This window comes from Conger conger, chromosome 7 (assembly GCF_963514075.1).
Source record: "Conger conger chromosome 7, fConCon1.1, whole genome shotgun sequence".
In the NCBI taxonomy this organism is placed as follows: Eukaryota; Metazoa; Chordata; class Actinopteri; order Anguilliformes; family Congridae; genus Conger; species Conger conger.
The window spans coordinates 827,211-842,255 of NC_083766.1; the positions used below are offsets into that span (position 1 = coordinate 827,211).

Genomic DNA, 15,045 nt, shown 5'->3' on the forward strand with positions numbered 1-15,045 from the left:
GCAGAAAAACAAAAGCGCTAAGCAGCTCCAGCGTGTAGAGTCCAGCTCACTGCAGCCCTCTCTCAGCTCACAGACCCCTCTCTCTCAGCTCACAGACCCCTCTCTCTCAGCTCACAGACCCCTCTCTCTCAGCTCACAGACCCCTCTCTCTCTCAGCACACAGACCCCTCTCTCTCAGCTCACAGACCCCTCTCTCTCTCAGCTCACAGACCCCCCTCTCTCTCAGCTCACAGACCCCTCTCTCTCTCAGCACACAGACCCCTCTCTCTCAGCTCACAGACCCCTCTCTCAGCACACAGACCCCCCTCTCTCTCAGCACACAGACCCCTCTCTCTCAGCTCACAGACCCCTCTCTCTCTCTCAGCACACAGACCCCTCTCTCAGCTCACAGACCCCTCTCTCTCTCAGCTCACAGACCCCTCTCTCTCAGCTCACAGACCCCTCTCTTTCAGCACACAGACCCCTCTCTCTCAGCACACAGACCCCTCTCTCTCTCAGCTCACAGACCCCTCTCTCTCAGCACACAGACCCCTCTCTCTCAGCACACAGACCCCTCTCTCAGCTCACAGACCCCTCTCTCTCAGCTCACAGACCCCTCTCTCTCAGCACACAGACCCCTCTCTCTCAGCTCACAGACCCCTCTCTCTCTCAGCACACAGACCCCTCTCAGCTCACTGACCCCTCTCTCTCTCAGCACACAGACCCCTCTCTCTCTCAGCTCACAGACCCCTCTCTCTCTCAGCTCACAGACCCCTCTCAGCTCACAGACCCCTCTCTCTCAGCTCACAGACCCCCTCTCTCTCTCAGCACACAGACCTCTCTCTCTCTGCACACAGACCCCTCTCTCTCTCTCTCTCTCTCTCAGGTTAACCCTGCCAGACTTTCTCATTGCTGCTTTACATGAGCTAGAGATGTTTTATGGAGACGATAATGTAGTTCTGAATTGTGTGGGAGAGTATTTCACATGCGAAAGCACATGGAAGCGTTGCACAGAATCCGTTAACAGTACGAGAAATCAAGCTTTTCTCAAGCTCAGACATTTTCTAATGTAATATTTTCTTATTGGCAACAGTCGGAGGTTCAGAGCATGTAATGTTGTAAACAGCTTCAGTAGCCAGCATAGTTTGTCTGGCTTGGGAGGTAAAACTATTTTAAGTAATTTAACTCCCGTTTGCTAGTCCACACAGGAACACTTTTGTCTACACTGTGAATAAAGCAATGAAGGGTTTTGTGTTGTATGATACATGTTGGTGTTGTATGATACATGTTTGTGCTGTATGATACATGTTTGTGCTGTATGATACATGTTTGTGCTGTATGATACATGTTTGTGCTGTATGATACATGTTTGTGTTGTATGATACATGTTGGTGTTGTATGATACATGTTTGTGTTATATGATACATGTTTGTGTTATATGATACATGTTTGTGCTGTATGATACACATTTGTGTTGTATGATACATGTTTGTTTACGCTGCAGCGTTGTGACTGGTGTAAGCGGTTCATTCCATCTCACTTGGACCAAAGTATTGACCCTTTCAGTAACTACTGTAATGGCACTTATCAAAATGAGTGCTATACTATCGTTTTGAACCCCTATTAAAACCATACTGCAACTAACCCTAACCTGCTGGGACTTCATACTGGGTTTGGGGTTAAAGGGTTAAAGGTCATTACCGCATGGTGACTCGATCCTCACTGGTCAGAGGTCAGTTTAGCGGAGGTTAGTGTGTCTGTGCTGGCTCTGATTGACAGCTCCCCCCCCACCCCCCCCAGCTGCTGGCCAAAGACCCTGCCGTGCGCCTCGGCTGCCAGGGGGGCGGGGCCTCGGAGGTGAAGGCCCACCCCCTTTTCCGCTCCATCAACTTTAAGCGCCTGGAGGCCGGAATCCTGCAGGCTCCCTTCATCCCTGACGTGAGTACCATCTACTGACCGCCCCCCAATACTGACCCCCCAATACTGACACTCCAATGCTCCCTGACGTGAGTATGGTCTACTGACCGACCCCCCAATACTGACACTCCAATGCTCCCTGACGTGAGTATGGTCTACTGACCGCCCCCCAATACTGACCCCCCAATACTGACACTCCAATGCTCCCTGATGTGAGTATGGTCTACTGACCGACCCCCCAATACTGACCCCCCAATACTGACACTCCAATGCTCCCTGATGTGAGTATGGTCTACTGACCGACCCCCCAATACTGACACTCCAATGCTCCCTGACGTGAGTACCATCTACTGACTGACCCCGCAATACTGACCCTCCAATACTCCCTGACGTGAGTACCATCTACTGACCGCCCCCCAATACTGACAGCCCAATACTCCCTGATGTGAGTATGGTCTACTGACCGACCCCCCAATACTGACACCCCAATACTCCCTGATGTGAGTATGGTCTACTGACTGACCCCCCAATACTGACCCCCCAATACTGACACTCCAATGCTCCCTGACGTGAGTACCATCTACTGACCGACCCCGCAATACTGACCCCCCAATACTGACACTCCAATGCTCCCTGACGTGAGTACCATCTACTGACCGACCCCCCAATACTGACACTCCAATGCTCCCTGACGTGAGTACCATCTACTGACCACCCCAGCACTGACACCCCAATACTGACCCCCCCAGTACTGACCGCCCCAGCACTGACACCCCCAGTACTGACCGCCCCAGCACTGACACCCCCAGTACTGACCGCCCCAGCACTGACTTTTCAAAGTCGTTCCCCTGGCTGAGGAGCATTGAGAGGGCCGCCAGCCTCTCTCAGGCTGAAGCACCAGCTCTTGCTGTCAGCCTTGGACAACTTGGCTACAAATGTAAACTTTTAGTATTTATATTTGGCAGCCTTGGCATTGTCCACAGATTAGTGGTAAGGTGTCTGCAACTGCCAGGAATGCCAAAGCGGCTGGCAATATATTTCTCCATGTCAGTAATAATAGGCTATACTGCAAGAGTCCATGTCATTATTCTGCATTGCGTGTCTAGAGTGCTGATGTCCGTTTATGTTACTTTGGTATGTGTGTGTGTCTCCAGCCCCAGGCCATCTACTGTAAGGACGTGCTGGACATCGAGCAGTTCTCCACCGTGAGAGGGGTGGAGCTGGAGCCCAAGGATGAGTCCTTCTACAGCAAGGTCTCCACAGGCAGTGTGTCCATCCCCTGGCAGAACGAGGTGAGCCCACACCGTCCCCCAACACCCCTCAACATCTACACCATCCCCCAAAACCTCAACCCTACACCTCTCAACATCTACGACATCCCCCAAAACCTCTCAACATCTACAACTGAACTCCTAACACCTCAACATCTACAACCCAACCCCAACACCTCTCAACATCTACAACTGAACTCCTAACACCTCAACATCTACAACTGAACTCCTAACACCTCAACATCTACAACCCAACCCCAACACCTCTCAACATCTACAACTCAACCCCAACACCTCTCAACATCTACAACTCAACCCCAAGACCTCTCAACATCTACAACTCAACCCTATACCTCTCAACATCTACAACTCAACCCCCTACACCTCTCAACATCTACAACTGAACTCCTAACACCTCAACATCTACAACCCAACCCCAACACCTCTCAACATCTACAACTCAACCCCAAGACCTCTCAACATCTACAACCCAACCCCAACACCTCTCAACATCTACAACTCAAACCCAAGACCTCTCAACATCTACAACTCAACCCTACACCTCACAACTCAACCCCTAACACCTCACATTTACAACTCAAATCCTACACTTCAGAACTCAACCTCTCACTAGATCCCACCTCAACTCAACAGAGATGATCAGACTGGTGATTGGCTCAGTCTGGTTTGCTGAATCTTCCCCGTCCTCAGCTCTAAACACAGGGCAGATGCTGCGTATTCTTGCCCTTCTCAAACTTCTACGGATGCTGTCCGTTATGCCTTGAGTGAAAATGAAACCTCAGGTTTCAGTGCAACGGTACTAGAAACTCAACGGTTTCCAGTTTCACAGAGCCTGCACAGGGAGGGGCAGTCAGGGCGAGGGCTGCTATGTGCAAACAGCATTGGTGGTTGTCTTCACTGTTGAGTATCTTAGCAGTATTGTTGTAATTCATTATAATTCATAATCGTTTCTGGACTGTTTTCAGCAGCAAGGCAGCAGGATTTAGCTGTATCTTCATGTGGCTTTTGAATAAATAGTTTGAGCGTCTTCTGCTTAATTTTATGTTTGTTTATTTTTTCTTGAGAGCTTGTCTTAACAAATCATTCAAGTGCAGTAATTGCCTATTTATTCATGCCAATTAGTAAACTGGACTTTAGTTTTTTAAATGATTATTGTTGTTGAGTGTTGGTGTTCTGAGATGGGCTGAGATGGGCTGGTTCCCTCGGTAGATGTTGGAGACGGAGTGCTTTAAGGAGCTCAACGTGTTCCAGGTGGATGGGACGGTTCCTCCTGACCTGGACTGGAGGGGCCAGCCGTCCCCGCCTCCCAAACAGGGGCTGCTGCAGAGGCTCTTTGGTAGACAGGTAAGACCCCCCCCGCGTGGGGCCGTGATATGTGAAACCTGGTCATGCTTCGGAAATCTCAGGGTTTATACTTTATATGGGCGGCCTGTAGCGTAGTGGTTAAGGCCTGGAGCGTAGTGGTGGCCTGTAGCGTAGTGGTGAAGGCCTGTAGCGTAGTGGTTAAGGCCTGTAGCGTAGTGGTGGCCTGTAGCGTAGTGGTTAAGGCCTGTAGCATAGTGGTTAAGGCCTGTAGCATAGTGGTTAAGGCCTGTAGCGTAGTGGTGGCCTGTAGTGTAGTGGTTAAGGCCTGTAGCGTAGTGGTGGCCTGTAGCGTAGCGGTTAAGGCCTGTAGCGTAGCGGTTAAGGCCTGTAGCGTAGCGGTTAAGGCCTGTAGCATAGTGGTGGCCTGTAGCCTAGTGGTGAAGGCCTGTAGAGTAGTGGTTAAGGTAAAGGACTGGGACCCGCAAGGTCGGTGGTTCTAATCCCAGGGTAACTACAATAAGATCCGCACAGCCGTTGGACCCTTGAGCAAGGCCCTTAACCCTGCATTGCTCCAGGGGAGGATTGTCTCCTGCTTAGTCTAATAACTGTACGTCGCTCTGGATAAGAGAGTCTGCCAAATGCCAGTAATGTAATTTATACTTTGTGCTCCACGGTTTTATACTTGTGTTCAATGTCATTTCCCCCGACAGGTTTCAAGCGGCCAAGTGCAGGGAATTAGCTTAACATGAATATTAAGAATCAGTTAGTTGGTTTATCAGTTACACTTTGCTGTCCATTCTGGCTGCTGATTCCCACACAGCATCTCATTAGAGCAGTAAACAAACCGACTGCAGTTATGCCAACATGGACGTCTGTCTGTCATCACGGCTTCTGCTAATTGTCATTATTGTGTCTGAGTTCATAGAACAGTTATTGTGTGTGTGGGCGCATGTGTGTTTCAGTGTGTGTTTATGCTTGTGTGTCTCTGACCGCTGTCTCTCTGCTGCCCCCTCAGGACTGCTGTGGGAACTGCAGTGACAGTGTGTGTGTGTGTGTGTGTGTGTTTGAGCATGTAGTGTGTGTGTGTGAGTGTGGCGGCTGCCTCTAATCCCCGCAAACTGTTTTCAACTTTCTCCTCTCTTCTGGCCCCCCCTCCCCCCCCACCCCCCTCATCACTCACACCTGATGACTTTGTCTCCTTCTTTGAAAAGAAGGTTGATGCTATTCGCAATTCCTTCTCCCAACCCTCCACCCCTGCTGACCCTCCTACCCTCCCCAACTCCCTAACCTCCTTTTGTCCCCTCTCTGACGCCGACACACTGAAACTCCTTACTTCCCACCGCCCAACCACCTGTCCTCTTGACCCCATCCCCTCTCCCCTCCTACAATCTATATCTGATGACATTCTCCCTTTTCTCTCCTCTCTAATCAACAGCTCCCTCTCTTCCGGCACCATGCCCTCTTCCCTGAAGAGGGCCAGAGTCACTCCCCTGCTCAAAAAACCTACTCTTGACCCCTCTGTCCTGAACAACTACCGGCGTGTCTCTCTTCTTCCCTTTCTCGCTAAAACTCTGGAACGGGCGGTCTGCTCCCAACTGTCCACTTATCTTCTCCAGAACAATCTCCATGACCCCAACCAGTCTGGCTTCAAGAGTGGCCACTCCACTGAGACCGCCCTGCTCCCGGTCACTGAGGCACTCCACTCTGCTAAAGCAAAATCCCTCTCCTCTGTCCTCATCTTCCTCGACCTGTCGGCCACCTTCGATACAGTCAACCATGAGATTCTGCTCTCATCGCTGTCTGGGATGGGTGTCACAGGTTCTGCATTCGCTTGGTTTTCCTCCTACCTCTCTGGTCGCTCCTACCAGGTGACTTGGAGGGGCTCAGTCTCCGACCCTCACCCCCTATGAACTGGAGTCCCGCAGGGCTCGGTTCTTGGGCCTCTCCTCTTCTCGCTATACACCATGTCTCTTGGTTCTGTTATCTCTTCCCACGGCTTTTCTTATCATTCCTACGCTGATGACACCCAACTCTTAATTTCCTTCCCCCCCAACACCCAAATCACCACATGGATCTCTGCCTGCTTGGCTGATATCTCTGCGTGGATGACTTCCCATCACCTGAAGCTCAACCTTGCCAAAACTGACCTTCTCTACATCCCTGCTAAGTCCTCTCCGTCAATCGACCTCTCATTGACTGTTGAGGACTTTGTAGTTTCCTCCTCCCGTACGGCAAAGAATCTTGGGGTGACTCTTGATAACTGCCTCACCCTGGCTCCGCAAGTATCCTCCACTGCCAGAACCTGCAGGTTCTTTCTGTATAATATACGCCGTATCCGTCATCTCCTGACTGAGAAAGCCACCCAGCTCCTAGTCCAGGCGCTCGTCATTTCCCGCCTGGATTACTGCAACTCCCTCCTAGCCGGTCTCCCAGCGTGTGCCATCAAGCCCCTCCAGCTGGTCCAGAATGCTGCAGCCCGCCTGATCACCAGTCAGCCCAGGTCGGCTCATGTCACCCCGCTTCTCATTGGCCTCCACTGGCTTCCTATTGCCGCACGCATCCGTTTCAAGGCCCTAGTGTTGGCATTTCAGGCTGGTAAGGGGACTGCCCCACCTTACATACAATCCCTGATCACTCCCTACTCCCCAGCTAGACCACTCCGGTCTGCCAGCTCTGGTCGCCTTATGGTTCCCTCTCTACGTGCACCTGGCGGTCGAGCTGCACGTTCACGCCTGTTTTCCGTTCTGGTTCCTCAGTGGTGGAATGACTTGCCTACCACTGTCAGAACAGCAGAATCCCTCCCCCTATTTCGACGCAGACTCAAAACCCACCTTTTCAAACTCTACCTTAGTCCTCCCTCCTGATTTCCCCTACCCCTCTTTTATGTTAAAAATTCACTTCTGATGACAACTATGTTTAGAACAGCACTTCATGTGTATTTTGCTAGTTTCTGGATGTGATGCTTTGACTTATGGTAGAACCTATGCACTTGTAGGTCGCTTTGGATTAAAAGCGTCTGCCAAATGACTAAAATGTAAAATGTAAAAAAATGTACTGTGGTGTGTGTGTGTGTTTGAGCATGTGTGTGTAGTGTAGTGTGGTGTGTGTGTGTGTGTGTGTGTGTGTGTGTGTGTGTGTGTGTGTGTGAGTGTGAGTGTGAGTGTTTGAGCGTGTGTGTGTGTGTCTCTCTGACCGCTGTCTCTCTGCTGCCCCCTCAGGACTGCAGTGACAGTGTGTGTGTGTGTGTGTGTGTGTGTAGTGTGTGTGTGTCTCTGATCGCTGTCTCTCTGCTGCCCCCTCAGGACTGCAGTGACAGTGTGTGTGTGTGTGTGTGTGTGTGTGTGTCTCTGATCGCTGTCTCTCTGCTGCCCCCTCAGGACTGCAGTGACAGTGTGTGTGTGTGTGTGTGTGTGTGTGTGTGTGTGTGTGTCTCTGATCGCTGTCTCTCTGCTGCCCCCTCAGGACTGCTGTGGAAACTGCAGTGACAGTGACGAGGAGCCCACTCGGCTGTAGACCTCCTGAGGCCACAGGATCCAATTTGTTTACAATTTTTGCACATTTGTATTTTTAAGATAGTTCTATATAAATATGGGAATGTATATTTTCAGTATATAGCCATACAGTAAATGTTATTTAAGAAAAAGAAAAAAAAAAGTCATGCTACCGTTTGTCTGCTCAGAAGAGATGTGGCAAAAACCATTCGGCCAGACCCACAATGCACCACTCTCTGTCCCATCCCTCCAGACCCACAATGCACCACTCTCTGTCCCATCCCTCCAGACCCACAATGCACCACTCTCTGTCCCATCCCTCCAGACCCACAATGCACCACTCTCTGTCCCATCCCTCCAGACCCACAATGCACCACTCTCTGTCCCATCCCTCCAGACCCACAATGCACCACTCTCTGTCCCATCCCTCCAGACCCATAATGCACCACTCTCTGTCCCATCCCTCCAGACCCATAATGCACCACTCTCTGTCCCATCCCTCCAGACCCACAATGCACCACTCTCTGTCCCATCCCTCCAGACCCACAATGCACCACTCTCTGTCCCATCCCTCCAGACCCACAATGCACCACTCTCTGTCCCATCCCTCCAGACCCATAATGCACCACTCTCTGTCCCATCCCTCCAGACCCACAATGCACCACTCTCTGTCCCATCCCTCCAGACCCACAATGCACCACTCTCTGTCCCATCCCTCCAGACCCACAATGCACCACTCTCTGTCCCATCCCTCCAGACCCATAATGCACCACTCTCTGTCCCATCCCTCCAGACCCACAATGCACCACTCCCTGTCCCTCAGTGCCTGTACTCTGTACTTTTAAAGTTTCCTTTTTAATAATCCATCCTCTCTGGAGTGATTTTCTGAATTTCCCCAAAGAGCAGCTGGGCACCGGCTTCAAGCCCCTTATTTCTGTTCAGATTTAATGAGTGAGACTGATCACGGACTGAAATGCTCTGTGAAACAGAGAGAGAGAAAGGCTTCATGTACATCACGCTTTCGCTGAGAGCAGGAACATCGTGTTCATGCTCATCCCGAGATCTTTATTCTGTTCCTGACACTTTTTATCAAATGGAAGCAGAGGCCTCGGTATTCAGATCCATCCGTGATCCTGCTGTGCTTAGCGTGTTCCAGCACACGTATGTACACACCCGCATGTGTGTGACACGCATCATTACAGCACCTCACAGTACTCGCCTCCTCTTCCGAATCTTGTTCTCTGAGAATAATAGATTAAGGAAGTTGAGAAGTTTTTTTTTTTTTATTAGGTTAAAGGAGATAAACAAGCCCTCTAGTCATTTTTCAAATGCCAAAAAAACTGAGTACAGTAATGAGATCAGCAGTTAAAATATCTTGTTTTTATATTTCACAAGGCTTTTTATCATTTTAATTTACCAATGCACTTAAGACCAAAACTGGCTTATTTTATTTATCAGCAGCTCTGCACATGCGTCAGATGTGCCATTTTATTTTCTGTAGTTTAGTTTTGGCTCTGTTGGGTACTGTGTAATGGCCATTTCTGTGTCTTTGTGCTACAGTGCAGGGGGTTATGGGTAGTGTAGTATACCAGAGGGGGTTCTGTGCCACTACTGTTGCTGTATAAGAGTCAGGAGTGACCATTTTAAAAGCGCATTACTGATGGAGCCAGCTGGAGTGGGGTGGGGAACTGAGACGGGTTCTGGGAGATCCCTGGAGACCTGAAAATGCCTGCTTAACTTAACTACATTCCAGTCTATATTGTACAGTGTAACATTATTATTCATTTTAATTAGCAATAATGGATTTTATATATGTGAAAAAAGAAAAAAAGGATAGAACAAGACTTAATTTTCACTTTGCGTTGTGTTCCTGAGCCAGGCTTTAACACTGTGAGAGAGAGAGAGGGAGGTGCTGTGTGTGTGTGTGTGTGTGTGTGTGTGTACTGTACAGTGCTGTGTGTGTGTGTGTGTGTGTACTGTGCAGTGCTGTGTGTGTGTGTGTGTGTGTGTACTGTACAGAGCTGTGTGTGTGTGTGTGTGTGTGTGTGTGTGTGTGTGTACTGTACAGTGCTGTGTGTGTGTGTACTGTACAGTGCTCTGTGTGTATACTGTACAGTGCTGTGTGTGTGTACTGTACAGTGCTCTGTGTGTGTATGTGTGTGTACTGTACAGTGCTGTGTGTGTGTGTGTGTGTGTGTGTGTACTGTACAGTGCTCTGTGTGTATGTGTGTGTACTGTACAGTGCTGTGTGTGTGTACTGTACAGTGCTCTGTGTGTGTGTATGTGTGTGTACTGTACAGTGCTGTGTGTGTGTGTGTGTGTGTGTGTGTGTGTGTGTGTGTGTACTGTACAGTGCTGTGTGTGTGTGTGCGCGTGTACTGTACAGTGCTGTGTGTCTGCGCGTGCATGTGTGTACATGTATGTGTGTGTGTGTGTGTGTGTGTACTGTGCAGTGCTGTGTGTGTGTGTGTGTGTGTGTGTGTACTGTACAGAGCTGTGTGTGTGTGTGTGTGTGTACTGTACAGTGCTGTGTGTGTGTGTACTGTACAGTGCTCTGTGTGTATACTGTACAGTGCTGTGTGTGTGTACTGTACAGTGCTCTGTGTGTGTATGTGTGTGTACTGTACAGTGCTGTGTGTGTGTGTGTGTGTGTGTGTGTGTGTACTGTACAGTGCTCTGTGTGTATGTGTGTGTACTGTACAGTGCTGTGTGTGTGTACTGTACAGTGCTCTGTGTGTGTGTATGTGTGTGTACTGTACAGTGCTGTGTGTGTGTGTGTGTGTGTGTGTGTGTGTGTGTACTGTACAGTGCTGTGTGTGTGTGCGCGTGTACTGTACAGTGCTGTGTGTCTGCGCGTGCATGTGTGTACATGTATGTGTGCGTGTGTGTGTACTGTACAGTGCTGTGTGTGTGTACATGTGTATGTGTGTGTGTGTGTGCGTGTACTGTACAGTGCTGTGTGTGTGTGTGTGTGTGTGTGTGTACTGTACAGTGCTGTGTGTGTACATGTGTGTGTGTGTGCGTGTACTGTACAGTGCTGTGTGTGTGTGTGTGTGTGTGTGCGCGTGCGTGCGTGTGTGTGTGGTCCGCTGCATTACCAAGTGATATGAACGTTACCTGGGTTACCTGTGCGACTGGCTGTGTGTGGAACGTCTCCCCGCGTGCCACAGGAAACACACCCGCTCTGAAACACATCTTTTTGTTCACCCGTTTGCTCTGTGGAAGTGAGATTTTGGGCGTTATTCCCATTATTCCTGTTATTCCCATTATTCCTGTTATTCCCGGAGCCCTGGAATACCCCAGCGCCCCGCGAGCCAGCGGCTTTTGTTTTTGAAATCGGAAAATGGGAATTTAGTGCTGAACTAACGCTTAGCGCTACATTAACTCACCAATCAGGGCTTTTCATTGCCAAACTCACTCTGCCTCATGCTCACTACCTTTGTGTTCCGCCATTTCATGCTCGTCTGAGTCTGTAAACACAAAAGCATTCTGATGAGCCACCCACCGTCCATGTAGTCAGAGATCATGTGTTCTGATGCAATATTATACAAATACCTGGAATCTACCTGTCAATTAATGGAGGTTTTTAAGATGGCTGCAAGGTTGTAGACGTGGTTTCCTATTTATATCTGTTTATATCATTGTTCTTTTATATTTTCCTGGATTTTGATAATGTATTTTTGTGTTTTAATGTACATCAGTTTGAGTTCACTAACTAGTGTTACCTGCTTGCTTGTCTGGAGTAAATGTTATTTTACTATAAGACACCAGATGTACCCCTCCCTTTACTGCCTGTCTTTATCACAGACCTCTTTACACAGTAATGCTTTTTATTTTATTATAAAATCAAGCAAAGTGTCATTGTAAAAATAATGAAATAAGATGTAAAGACATCTAATGCTTAGATAACACTTTGGAATTAGCGGGAAAATAGTAGTACCTTAAGGCCTTCTTCCAGTGCGTTTAGAGATTGGCGAGTCACCCTGTCCATCATTAAAGCCACACCTCTTATGTATACAAGCCACATGGCCAGATGACACAGGCCAGGTTGTGATTGGCTAGTTCTGTTGGTGGTGGAGCCAGACTGGGACTTTACCCTGGAAACGGGTGTAATCCTCATCTTTACCAAGAGCACAGTGTTCACGCCGCGCTGTAACTGGAACATAACCGGCCCTGTCCGTAATGCAGTGAATAATTACCCGACATTGTTCCGGAAGGTGTGTAAACCTTTGGTGTCTTTGGCAGCGCGTTATTGCAGATGGCCGACAGGAGACTTTGTACAGCACAGTATGCCCTGTGTGTCCTGCCCCACACCAGCGGCTGTTTGAGTTATTACTGCCGTTCTTGAAGTGTTTAATAGCGGAGAGCATGTTACTCTCATTATTGTGTGTTTGCCTCAGGGACCCATTTCTGAGACGGCTGCTGATTTGTCACCCAGAGACAGGAGAGTGCTGCTCTGATTGGTCACTCAGAGACAGGAGAGTGCTGCTCTGATTGGTCACCCAGAGACAGGAGAGTGCTGCTCTGATTGGTCACCCGGAGACAGGAGAGTGCTGCTCTGATTGGTCACCTGGAGACAGGAGGGTGCTGCTCTGATTGGTCACCCAGAGACAGGAGAGTGCTGCTCTGATTGGTCACCTGGAGACAGGAGGGTGCTGCTCTGATTGGTCACCCAGAGACAGGAGAGTGCTGCTCTGATTGGTCACCTGGAGACAGGAGAGTGCTGCTCTGATTGGTCACCCAGAGACAGGAGAGTGCTGCTCTGATTGGTCACCCAGAGACAGGAGAGTGCTGCTCTTCCACACTTGTCCACATGGCATGTTTCACTGTGGTTACTCTGCATGGATCTCAGGTCCAGGTCAGTGAGACACTGTGGATCCTCCCAGTGGATCTCAGGTCCAGGTTCAGTGAGACACTGTGGATCCTCCCAGTGGATCTCAGGTCCAGGTTCAGTGAGACACTGTGGATCCTCCCAGTGGATCTCAGGTCCAGGTGTCACACAGTGGATCCTCCCAGTGGATCTCAGGTCCAGGTGTCACACAGTGGATCCTCTCAGTGGATCTCAGGTCCAGGTGTGATACAGTGGATCCTCTCAGTGGATCTCAGGTCCAGGTGTGATACAGTGGATCCTCTCAGTGGATCTCAGGTCCAGGTGTGACACAGTAAGGGACATGTTCACAGCCTGGTGTAGAAAGAGCAGAGGGAGAGGTCCTTATGCGTGTGAAATCAGTAGCTTTGCACGAATAACCTGGAATGACAAGTGATTTGACCACCAAGAGTTTAAAATGAACTTTCTTCACTGGTGGAGTCTGGAACATCAGTCTAAAGCGAAGAGAAGGTTGTGTTGGGTGGGTGGGGGAGTTTTAGTCCCAGTCCCTCATTCAGATCATTCACCAGCGCCTTCACCACGGGGCCGTGTGACTGAATCAGTGTCAGACATTTTCCTTTTGTTTGTTTATTTTGCTGCTTCCAACATCATCTGTGAAACGTCTCCATGCGCTTGGTTAGGTAGAGACCTGCTGATGTAGTAATGCATATACAGTATATATGTATTTGTGTATATGAATATAAGTACTGCCCCATTCTTACCAACCTGTAAACCCTGTGCCATTGAGGTATTTTATTTTTTATGTTTATTTTTGTTTTTGTTTTTGATGGGGGGAGTAGGTAAAGTATTGTCCTTCATGTTTAAACTGGAATCTCAGACATGCAGTGTCTGTAATGTGCATGTTGTGTGGATAACGATAACTTCTGTGCCATAAGGTTATTCCACTGCCAATGAAGCTGATGTATTATGCGTGTGTAAGATTAGCAGGTATGAGTCCATGATGTTCAACACAAACACGTAGAGCTGGGGGGTCAGACTCCAATCCTGGGAGGACTGGAGTTGAACCTGCAGACACAGTGCCCCCACTAGGACTGGAGCTAAACCTGCAGACACTGCGGCCCTCCAGGACTGGAGTTAAACCTGCAGACACTGAGGCCCTCCAGGACTGGAGTTAAACCTGCAGACACTGCGGCCCTCCAGGACTGGAGCTAAACCTGCAGACACTGCGGCCCTCCAGGACTGGAGTTAAACCTGCAGACACTGCGGCCCTCCAGGACTGGAGTTAAACCTGCAGACACTGCGCCCCCTCCAGGACTGGAGTTAAACCTGCAGACACTGTGGCCCTCCAGGACTGGAGTTTGACCCTCCTGATGTAGAGTGTTTGCCCTTCATGAGCTCAGTCCGTTAGACCAGGCTCTCTGTAACAGCTGAAATAGAAAGCAGTCCTGTACCAGGCAGTTCCTGAAGGGGGCAGTGCGCTCTGTCTGCTCTGGCTCCAGGTAAAGCAGGGTAATTATGGACACTGAGCCTGATGGCGCCCCCTGCTGCTGATAATTATGACATGCATAATTGTGCAGTGCTCTGTTCCTCTGTTCCCCTCCATCTCTGTATCTCTCTCTCTCTCTCTCTCTCTCTCTCTCTCTCTCTCTCCATATATCTCCCTCTCTCTGTGTCTGTTTGTCCTCTCTCTTTCTGTCTGTCCTCTCTCTCCCTCCCTCTCTCTCATCCTTTCTCTCCCTCCCTCCCTCTCTCTCCCTCTCTCTGTCCATAGGTGCCTGTGAAACTATGTTGGGCCAGTCGCTCTGGCCTTCTGTGTAACTTTTCAGTTTGAAAATCTATATTTTTTTGCATAAGCATTTGCATAATGTACTTCAATAAATGATATGTTTTGTTTGGTTACCTGTGTTGTGTGTGGTTCTTTAAGACAGGGAGTGGGGGTTTAATAATTACGCTCTTTTGGTGAAGCATGTTTCTGTACAAACTCTAATCTTTCAGCACAGCAGTGTTCCTGAAGGCTGTGTGATGTTTGCTTTTCAGCATTTGAAGGTTTAATTTTGCGAGGAGAGATTGGGACAGTTTTACTTGGCGAGTCAAGTCTCAAGTCTCGAGAATGGTGCAGCCTAAACAACATTATGGCTATAGAAATTCATCATGATTCCTATGCTAATTGAAGATATAGAAACCAGTGAGTAGAAGACATATTTTGTATATGACATCAGGTATGTGACAACTG

General features: G+C 49.1%; 1 protein-coding gene and 1 long non-coding RNA gene across 2 annotated transcripts in view; both read left to right on the top strand.

Moving 5' to 3' along the window:
- The window catches only part of grk6 (G protein-coupled receptor kinase 6), a 49,364-nt gene extending 40,518 nt beyond the window's left edge, over positions 1-8,846 (top strand). Inside the window, exons 13-16 of the mRNA XM_061248641.1 lie at positions 1,780-1,917; positions 3,051-3,188; positions 4,398-4,532; positions 7,956-8,846. Of these exons, the coding sequence (XP_061104625.1) occupies positions 1,780-1,917; positions 3,051-3,188; positions 4,398-4,532; positions 7,956-8,006 (462 nt within the window). The 3' untranslated portion in view covers positions 8,007-8,846. The remainder of the gene's footprint in view (positions 1-1,779; positions 1,918-3,050; positions 3,189-4,397; positions 4,533-7,955) is intronic.
- Positions 8,847-10,639: 1,793 nt separating this feature from the next.
- LOC133132871 (uncharacterized) lies at positions 10,640-14,711 on the top strand. The gene is made up of 2 exons (XR_009709181.1): positions 10,640-12,880; positions 12,971-14,711. It is a non-coding gene; the product is annotated as an uncharacterized LOC133132871 (long non-coding RNA).
- Positions 14,712-15,045: the final 334 nt, after the last annotated feature.